Raw genomic sequence first — 10,625 nt, forward strand, 5'->3', positions numbered from 1 at the left:
GCAAAGCCAATTCTAGTATTTAAGCCGGTACCGACAGCGGTGCCTCCAGCTGCAAGCTCATAGATTCTTGGCATAGCAGCTTTTATCCTCGCCATTGCATATGACACTTGTTGAACGTAACCACTGAATTCCTGAAAAGAGAAGAAAATTAAGATGAGAATAAATAATTGCTAATGGCTTGTAAGTTACTCTAACTGCATTGAAGAGAAGGTTTTTAAAATATATTTCAAAATACTAAATTATAAACTATCCAAGTGGTATTTATACTAGTTTAATTCATATGATAAGCAAAGTATGCTGAAGGACGGTGGTTTATAAAACTATAAGGCAGGGCAATGCCACTGATAACATGTAGCAGGCTATTTATAATCTAGTTTTTTGTTACCAGAAAGCAAAGAAAAACAATACAGGAAATAAAATTTTAAAAAGAACAACTTTACTACATTAAATTATTAGTTTATTCACAATCTACTAAATAAACTGAAGTGATTTCTTATTTTTTAGTGTGCCCCAGACAACTCTGAGAAAGAAAAAAATACTAAATCCTCTTAACAAGCAAAATGAAAACATGGAATATTCTCTATATAATTTTAGTTTAAAAACTTGATAAGGAACATGAGGATATTTTATAGAGACTTGGGAAGCTAAACGACTCACTGAACAGCACAAAATACTAATAGAGTCAGACTATGGCTTCAATAAGCATTTTAATTCTGCTGTCAATGTCACACTGGTTCCCAAACTATGACACACTTTAATTAAGGCAACCATAGAATTTATCATGCTTTGAACATAGTAGGGCCCTATTAATAATTATGCAGGGACAAAAGGCATAAACCAGGGCTTAACCTGGGCAAGCCAAAATATATGGCCACATTAAATCTATCTTTTTTTCTTGCCTGAAAACCATGAATAATGTTACTGTTCTAAAGAAAACATTTCAAAAGATATAACTGCCTTTAGGTAGACCTAATCCATATGACAGAACATTACTCATATACACCACCTAACAATGTTTTGGTCAAGGACATACAGCATATATAACTGCTACCATAAGACTATAATACCGTATTTTTACTACACCTTTTCTATGTTTTCTATGTGCCTCTCCCTCTAATTTTAATGAAATATTTACCATTATGTTACAGTTGCCTATGGTATTCGGTACAGTAACTTACCATACAGGTTTGTAGCCTAGGAGCAACAGGCTATACCAGGGGTGGGGAACCTTTTCACGTTGGAAGGCCACATTAATTTAGCTATAATCAAATAAGGCCTCATTCAAGAAACTTCAATTAGAAATACTTAAAAATGTACATTATTTTATAAAAAATCTAACTACTATACACTTAATAATTTCAAAAAAATGTAAACTATTTGTTAATTGTAAAAGTTAACTAACCTTTTAATGACTTTGTTGTGTCTGCTTTTTGTTGGAAAGCATTTGAATATTTGGTTGCAGCATGGAGATCTGCGGTTTCAGCTGATCCTCTAGATGGGTATCAGTCACTTATAACCTTAAGGGCATCTTGATTTGGTTTAAGTAGGAGAATGCAGATTCGCAGCAATGGGTGGTTGAAAAGCAAGAAAGCATTTTTCAGGCATGTTGCCTAAGGCATTTTTCCATTGCATTTTTCTACTGCATTTTTCTATCTTTCAGTTGGATCTTTCTTAGCATCAAACAATGACTTTAAAATGTCATCTACTGAGAGCTCAATCAATTCCATCTGTAGTTCTTTAGGTGCCTTGGTGATATCAACTAGGTGACACTGAAAAGCTAATTTGAGTGTGATGTCATGATTCTCAAAGTCAGTGAAGCTTTCACTCTATTCTCCAATTAATAGCTCTATAACAGCTGCATATTCTTCGAATGATTCACACATACCCTGCTCATCAATGACCTTTGCTAACTGGGCAAAATGTTCATCTGAAATTTACTTTTGAAGAAGTGTTTTAAAAAAGATAGCTTGCCACACATCATACACAGACTTAGTTTTACCTTGCAAAGAAATATTCAAGCTGTTTTGATTTGATATATCACATATAAATGCTGCATTTCTATAGAAATCTTAAAATAATTCACATTGCTGATTCTATTCTTAATAAAATTTAACTATCTGTTCTTGCAGAAATAAAATTTTGGCTAATACCTGTCCCTGAGATAGCCAATGCACTTTGGAATGATAGGGCAAATCCACACTGAATACCTCATCCCCTTCAACTTTAGCATGTGACATAACTGACAATACCGTGTTGCATTTGCACAAATATGGTTAACAATACTTATAACTTATTGCAAAGTATCACTTAAAATAGTAGCTTTAGCACAGATATTTCGCTAGTGCAAGAGACAATGAAAAGAAATGAGAGCATCTGTAGCTGTTAACACTTTTTTTATCTGTGCAATAAACCTTTTATGTTTTCGTGTCATGGAAGGTGCGCTGTCAGTATATACACTCACTAAATTTACCAAATTCCGTCTAACTTCGTATTTATCTTGAAAGTTGTTAAAAATATTTATTCCCTGTGTTCTTTTCCCAAGAGTGCCCAAAGCAAGTAACTCTTTGTAGCAAAGAAAATCTTCCATTATGACCCAAATGAAGTACAAAACCTGCACCAACTCAGCAGTATCAGTTGATTGAGAAGTTGTTCTATTAAGTTGAAGGCTAATTCATGCTGCCAATCAGTCATGGCTCTCCATGAAAGAGGCAGTTGTTTGTACTTTGAAACATTATTGGGGTCTAAGCATCTTACGACTTAAATGATGCCTTCTTTTACAATTTCTACATCACTGAACAGCTTTCCTTTTTTCCAAATATATAAGGTACTTTATAAGTTGTTTCAGTGGCATTATTTCCAGCTCTTATTGCTGCTTGAAAGAATTGTCTTTGCTTTTGCTTTTCATCTTTTAATTTCTGCAATACAACCTTTTGTGCCTCTCCCTCTAATTTTAAAATATTTGTGGTCCTTATGAGTGTTATAACACTGATGAGCACTGAATTTCTTTAATGTTGACATTGCAGTATCACAAAGCAAGCTAATAATCTTATCTTTAGCAAAAGCAAGATAATATTGCAATTCCCAATCCTCATTAAAATATCTGTTTTTTTCCTTTAGCATTCTCTTGGTCTTCTTTGACATGATGGGCTGTTAAGCAAACAAAATTAAAAAATACTGTCGAGCTGTGCAACTATTCACAAATTTCACTTCAAACAGAAACAGAGTACACCACTGTCAAAGCTGTTAACAGACTGGCATACTTGAACCCCCTAAATTCTCTTCAACCAGCCTCATGCGGAAGTGGCGCCAGTCAGGCGGGGAAAGTTAGAACTAAATCATGAGCGTAGCAGCTGTCAATTTAGCCCTTATAGCTTACTAATGTTCTAATTGTGCCGGTCAGTCTGGTTATTTCGTTGAAACTTATTTTATTCTTTGGTATTTTAAATACATTCATTATAAAAATAAAAATATAAAAGACAAACAAAATGTATTAATAAAAATAAAAAGATTTGTTCTGTGAAATTTGGATTCAGTCAAAAGGCCACATGTGGCCTTACGGCCGCAGGTTCCCCACCCCAAACTATCCCATGTAGCCTAGGTGTGCAGTAGGCTTTACCGTCTAGGTTTGCATAAGTGCACTCTATGACGTTCACACAATGACGAAATCGCCTAACAACACATTCCTTAGGATATATCCCTGTCATTAAGCAACTGTGTTCATATATATAGGTATACACACACATACCCCTATACCAGCTGGATTCACTTATGAAATACATTTTGATTGGGGAAAAATGCACAAACTCAAAAGACAATTCCAATAAAAGCAAGTATAAATGCTTCTGATAAAAGTCAAACAGAAAAACATAATTTTCTGTCATAACAGGTAGAACGAGGACTTTATGTAGAAGGCTGAGTCATGGTCCAAATGCATAGTGATTTTCAACATGTGACACATCAAAAAAAGGAAAAAATTAGAAACCTGAGGGATACTCAAAAGTCTCCAACACATATACTATTTATTTCTCCTTAGAAATTATGCATGGTACTAAGAACCAATGATGCAAACAGAAATGAGATACAGCCTATAAGGGACAGCCTAACCTAGTGAGTTCAATTTAGTCCCATCATTTGTTTTTCAATTAATCATTTTGAGTTTTCCTCATTTATTCCATAATTAAATTAAGCTAAGTGATCAAACTTTTTTTTAATTTCATAATATTATGGGAGTACAAACATTTTGGTTACATAAATTGCTTTTGTACTGTTTGAGTCAAAGTTATAAGTATGCCCATCATACAGATAGTGTGCATTATACCCGTTAGGTGTGAATTTACCATCATCTAAACAAAAACCACAAATTAGAAACTATCCAAGTAACCAGCAGCCAAACTCTCACCTTCACCTCAATTTCTATGAAACTATTACTTGATACTTAGCATTTATAATCACCTAGAGATATCATTTGTATATGTCCTACTTCCCAAACTAGAGTATGAGCTTACTGAGACAAAACCTGTTCTTTACATTTCCTTCACAATGAATACTATCAGATATTCTTTAAGGTGTTGATAAAGAAACATGAAAATGCTTCCTCATATCTTGGAGAAGAGAATAATACCTCTATCACATGTGGTCAAAACAATTTTAAAGAGTAAGACCTACCTTGCTTAGTCACTTTAAAATTAAATCTTAAATAACCAATCAATTTAGAATAAGATAAAGAAATCATGATAATGATATTGACGAAGATGATGATGACAACAGCTAACACTAATGGGTACTTACTATGTGTAAGGCATGGTTTTAATCACTCTACATGAATCAGCTTATTAGAACTTTGCAGCTATCCTATGAAAGAAAAATTATTTTCCTCATTTTACAGATCAGAAAACTGAGACACAGAAAGGCTAAATAATTTTCCTGTGTCTCACAGCTTACACATAGCAAAGCTAAGATTTGAAACCAGGCAGGCTGACCCAAGTCTAGCTTACAGCCAGTATACTCTGCTCTTCTTCTAAGTGGATGTCAATAGAATCTACTGATTGGTTGATACAGAACAATCTCTGTCACTAAACTTAATTGTTATAAATTTGGCCTTTTAAATCAGTAAGATTTTGAGGGTGATACATTGGCCATTTGTACCAAGCCCTGAATTGAATAAAATTAGTCAAACTATACCTGCCCAAGAGTAAGTGGAACAGCATCCTGAGTATGAGTACGCCCAATTTTGATGATCTGCGCAAACTCTTTGGATTTCGCATTGAGCGCCTCATGTAGCTTCTGTAGTCCTGGTAACAGTACTTCATGAACTTCTACTGCAGCAGCAATGTGCATTGCTGTGGGGAAAGTATCATTTGAGCTCTGTTGGAAATTTTGCAAAAGAAATATAAAATGCTAAATCAGAGGCAACAATAAACAAACTTAAATGTTTCAATTAAAAAACTCACTAACACTCAAAACTCTGTATATGGTACTCAACATTTATGTGTGGCAAGTCACATAGGTCACTTAGGATCAAATAAGAAGCGACTTGGTTTCCTAGCATATGCTCAGAACTGTATTATATATACCAAATACACTAAATGTATTGTGTGTGTATATATATAGATACATATTATATAAGATACATATTACATCTGCCTACTAATAATTGACAGCAAAATATTGAGAAGTATAGTTCACAACCACATTTGAGGATAACAATTATAACATCTTACAATTATACAGTGCATAGTCTTTCATGAACATTTATTTATTATGTTTAGGAAACTTCTGTGAGGTAAGTCAACACTTTAAAAGTAGGAAAGCCAAGCTCTCAAAGAGACTATGTGACTTGCAAAAATATTTAGGACCTGGCAAAACTCAGTCCCTTGGGGACCGTCACATCTATGATAATCTTTCCCAAAATTCATAGTCTCAGTCTAATCATGAGAAAATAAAAGACACACAAAAATTGAGGGACATTCTACAAAATACTTGACCACTACTATCGAAAGTGTCAAGGTCACTACCATGGTCTGACTGTGCATATCCCCCCGAAATTCATGTGTTGAAATCCCAACCTCCAAGGCGATGGTATTAGGAGGTGGGGCCTTTGAGGGGTGATTAGGTCACAGGGGCAGAGCCGTCATGAATGAAATTAGTGCCTTTACGAAAGAGACCCCAGAGAGCTGCCTCATCCCTTCCACCACATAAGGACATGGAGAAAAGATGGCCATCTATGAACCAGGAAGTGGGCCCTCACCATGCAATGAATCTGCTGGTGGCTATCTTAGATTTTCAGCCTTCAGAAGTACAAGAAATTAATTTCTGTTATTTAATAAGCTACCCAGTCTATTGTATTTTGTTACAGCAGCCCCAACGGACTGAGACAATCACAAAAGACAAAAGACCAAGAAAATGTCACAGATTGGAAGAACCTAAGACATATGACTAAATGTAATGTGTAGCCTGGTCTGGATCCTGAAAGAGAAAAAGGACTTGGGTGGAAAAACTGGGGAAATCCTAGAAATGTCTGTTTAGTTGAGAGTATTGTATCAATGTTAATTTCTTAGTTTTGATACATGTACTATGGTTATGTAAGATGTTAACATCAAGGGAAGCTGAGTGAAGGGAATGTAGAAACTCTTTGAAATATTCTTGTAATTCTTTAATATGAAATTATTTCAAAATAAAGGGTTTTAAAAATAAACCAAACAATAAAAATATACATCTATACTAAATTTAGGTATCCTAAAAATGACTTTCCTGAAGTTTGAGACATAAAGCCAAGATTCCTAAAAGAAATAAGACACATAACAAATCTTCTTTGTTTAAGAATATAAGCTGAATGAACTCCCCTTGTCAAAAGGCCAGTCCTTGTTTTACAAGAAAAATCTCAGGTATGCTTTATAATTTATAACAAAAAAAGAAGAGATCATATACTGACCTGGCTTTTATTAACATGATCATTGGGATGCACAGGTTTCTTGCTACCAAGTTCACCTCCTAACATTTCAATTGCTCTATTGCTAATGACTTCATTTACATTCATATTTGTCTGGGTTCCTGATCCAGTCTGCCACACCACGAGAGGAAAATGATCATTTAATTTACCTTCAGCTACCTGCAGGAAAAATGTTAAAAATGAATTTTTTAAAATAAGAAATAATATTCTTTTAGCTGTTTTAGTTGACCATGACTAAGTAAGTTCCATTTGTAAAACTATTTTAAAGATGTTCATTGTTTCATATGCTAAATCACTTACTGATGGTGCCAAAGAGTTTGAGTACAGTTGTTCCACAAATCTAAGCTTTTGCAGCCATCACTTGCTCCAACCACTGATACTTTGGAAAGTGAAATATTATCTACTCTGAATGGCATGACAATTCACTGGTTACAAATGAAAACTGAACCAAAGCCATCTTCCTAATTTTTCCCCAACTGCCTCCTCTAATAGCAGACCACCTGTTAAGACTGGCAAGCATGTCAAGTCTTCAGATACATTTATTGTTGGTGCTCAGCAGGAATATCCAACAGATGTTACCACCAGAGTCAGCATCATAATGAGCCAGTGACTTGAAAATGTGAGTTCACTAATAGCTACTTCATTGCACAGATGTCCAATGAGCAGCAATCGCCAAATGTAGAAACAAACACTGCCCAGATTTGCCCCTATTTTTGTCGTATTTTTGTACTTGCAGCTCATGTTAGTTTTTGGATTGTATGCTTTCTAAAAGAGTGCCTGTATAACTTCTGGAGTGATTTTTAGCTTAAAAAATCAGAATGCACAATTGATCTATTTTAAAATAAAACTTTTTTTCTAGTTATATAATAGGTAATCATTGTAGAAAATTTTGAGAACTGAGAAGAATACAATAGCCACTGTGGTTCTACTCCTCAGAAATTATGACTTTAGCACGTTGGCATCTCCTTCCAGTCTCTATCCCATGCACCATTTGTTTGGGTGGATATGTATGTGAACACATTTTCTGTTATTTTTTTCTAAACAAAATTAGGATTATAAAATACATACACATTTTTGCAAACTTTCCTATTTCTCATAGACTAGGCTTTGTTCTATGCCAATATTCAAAAAACTAATTTTCTATAATTCACAATGTAACCATAACTTACATAAGCTGCTGTTATAGTTAGATACCATCTAATTTGTTATTATTATAAATAGTACTGTAATGAACAATACTACATACTATTTATACAGTTCTTAAACTGTCATTTCTGCTTGCTTCCTTAAGGCAATGTTATTAATGCATTAGTGAAATTACATCCTTGATATGTATTATCAAATAATTAACTAGTTTTAAAAGGAACCATTTATACATAAAATAAGAAATAAAGTTCCAACAGTGTCTTTCCAAAAAATTTTCTTAAAACTATGTAAATTAATAAGGAAGTCAAGAGGCTTAAACATAAAGGATATAAAATAATCCAGAAATTTTGTCATAATATTTTAAGTACCATATTAATATTCTCACTAAACAATAATGCTAACACTCGACCTTGAAATTTATTAACCCAAGAATTCACAATGTCCCTTCCTTCTGCCAGAGTATATCATCATCTAGTCTGACGCTATTAAGTAAACACACTTATCATCTCCCACCTCATCTGCTGCCTTCATTATTGCATCAGCAATCTTTGGATCAAGACCATAATCCTGGTTTACTTCAGCGGCCGCTCGCTTCAAGATGCCAAAAGCTTTAATAACTGGGATCTAAAATTAATCAGAAAAGTATCCCAAATTTATAATTTAGTTAATCACGAAAGTTTATTATTTAAGGCAGAGTAAGTGGAACAGCATCCTGAGTATGAGTACGCCCAATTTTGATGATCTGCGCAAACTCTTTGGATTTCGCATTGAGAGCATCATGTAGCTTCTGTAGTCCTGGTAACAGTACTTCATGAACTTCTACTGCAGCAGCAATGTGCATTGCTGTGGGGAAAGTATCATTTGAGCTCTGTTGGAAATTTTGCAAAAGAAATATAAAATGCTAAATCAGAGGCAACAATAAACAAACTTAAATGTTTCAATTAAAAAACTCACTAACACTCAAAACTCTGTATATGGTACTCAACATTTATGTGTGGCAAGTCACATAGGTCACTTAGGATCAAATAAGAAGCGACTTGGTTTCCTAGCATATGCTCAGAACTGTATTATATATACCAAATACACTAAATGTATTGTGTGTGTATATATATAGATACATATTATATAAGATACATATTACATCTGCCTACTAATAATTGACAGCAAAATATTGAGAAGTATAGTTCACAACCACATTTGAGGATAACAATTATAACATCTTACAATTATACAGTGCATAGTCTTTCATGAACATTTATTTATTATGTTTAGGAAACTTCTGTGAGGTAAGTCAACACTTTAAAAGTAGGAAAGCCAAGCTCTCAAAGAGACTATGTGACTTGCAAAAATATTTAGGACCTGGCAAAACTCAGTCCCTTGGGGACCGTCACATCTATGATAATCTTTCCCAAAATTCATAGTCTCAGTCTAATCATGAGAAAATAAAAGACACACAAAAATTGAGGGACATTCTACAAAATACTTGACCACTACTATCGAAAGTGTCAAGGTCACTACCATGGTCTGACTGTGCATATCCCCCCGAAATTCATGTGTTGAAATCCCAACCTCCAAGGCGATGGTATTAGGAGGTGGGGCCTTTGAGGGGTGATTAGGTCACAGGGGCAGAGCCGTCATGAATGAAATTAGTGCCTTTACGAAAGAGACCCCAGAGAGCTGCCTCATCCCTTCCACCACATAAGGACATGGAGAAAAGATGGCCATCTATGAACCAGGAAGTGGGCCCTCACCATGCAATGAATCTGCTGGTGGCTATCTTAGATTTTCAGCCTTCAGAAGTACAAGAAATTAATTTCTGTTATTTAATAAGCTACCCAGTCTATTGTATTTTGTTACAGCAGCCCCAACGGACTGAGACAATCACAAAAGACAAAAGACCAAGAAAATGTCACAGATTGGAAGAACCTAAGACATATGACTAAATGTAATGTGTAGCCTGGTCTGGATCCTGAAAGAGAAAAAGGACTTGGGTGGAAAAACTGGGGAAATCCTAGAAATGTCTGTTTAGTTGAGAGTATTGTATCAATGTTAATTTCTTAGTTTTGATACATGTACTATGGTTATGTAAGATGTTAACATCAAGGGAAGCTGAGTGAAGGGAATGTAGAAACTCTTTGAAATATTCTTGTAATTCTTTAATATGAAATTATTTCAAAATAAAGGGTTTTAAAAATAAACCAAACAATAAAAATATACATCTATACTAAATTTAGGTATCCTAAAAATGACTTTCCTGAAGTTTGAGACATAAAGCCAAGATTCCTAAAAGAAATAAGACACATAACAAATCTTCTTTGTTTAAGAATATAAGCTGAATGAACTCCCCTTGTCAAAAGGCCAGTCCTTGTTTTACAAGAAAAATCTCAGGTATGCTTTATAATTTATAACAAAAAAAGAAGAGATCATATACTGACCTGGCTTTTATTAACATGATCATTGGGATGCACAGGTTTCTTGCTACCAAGTTCACCTCCTAACATTTCAATTGCTCTATTGCTAATGACTTCAT

At 34.4% G+C, this 10,625-nt stretch overlaps 1 protein-coding gene across 2 annotated transcripts in view; it reads right to left on the reverse strand.

Moving 5' to 3' along the window:
* Positions 1 to 10,625, reverse strand: part of FH (fumarate hydratase) — a 43,768-nt gene that overhangs the window by 23,978 nt on the left and 9,165 nt on the right. Inside the window, exons 3-6 of one of the 2 annotated variants that reach the window (XM_012644395.1) lie at positions 8,609 to 8,719; positions 6,932 to 7,108; positions 5,182 to 5,364; positions 44 to 131 (exon numbers count right to left, since the gene is read on the reverse strand). In XM_012644395.1, coding sequence (XP_012499849.1) covers positions 44 to 131; positions 5,182 to 5,364; positions 6,932 to 7,108; positions 8,609 to 8,719 — 559 coding nt within the window. The remainder of the gene's footprint in view (positions 1 to 43; positions 132 to 5,181; positions 5,365 to 6,931; positions 7,109 to 8,608; positions 8,720 to 10,625) is intronic. The other variant, XM_012644394.1, reaches the window with a different exon arrangement.

The sequence above is a fragment of the Propithecus coquereli genome, unplaced genomic scaffold (genome assembly GCF_000956105.1).
Source record: "Propithecus coquereli isolate 6110/MARCELLA unplaced genomic scaffold, Pcoq_1.0 Scaffold210, whole genome shotgun sequence".
In the NCBI taxonomy this organism is placed as follows: Eukaryota; Metazoa; Chordata; class Mammalia; order Primates; family Indriidae; genus Propithecus; species Propithecus coquereli.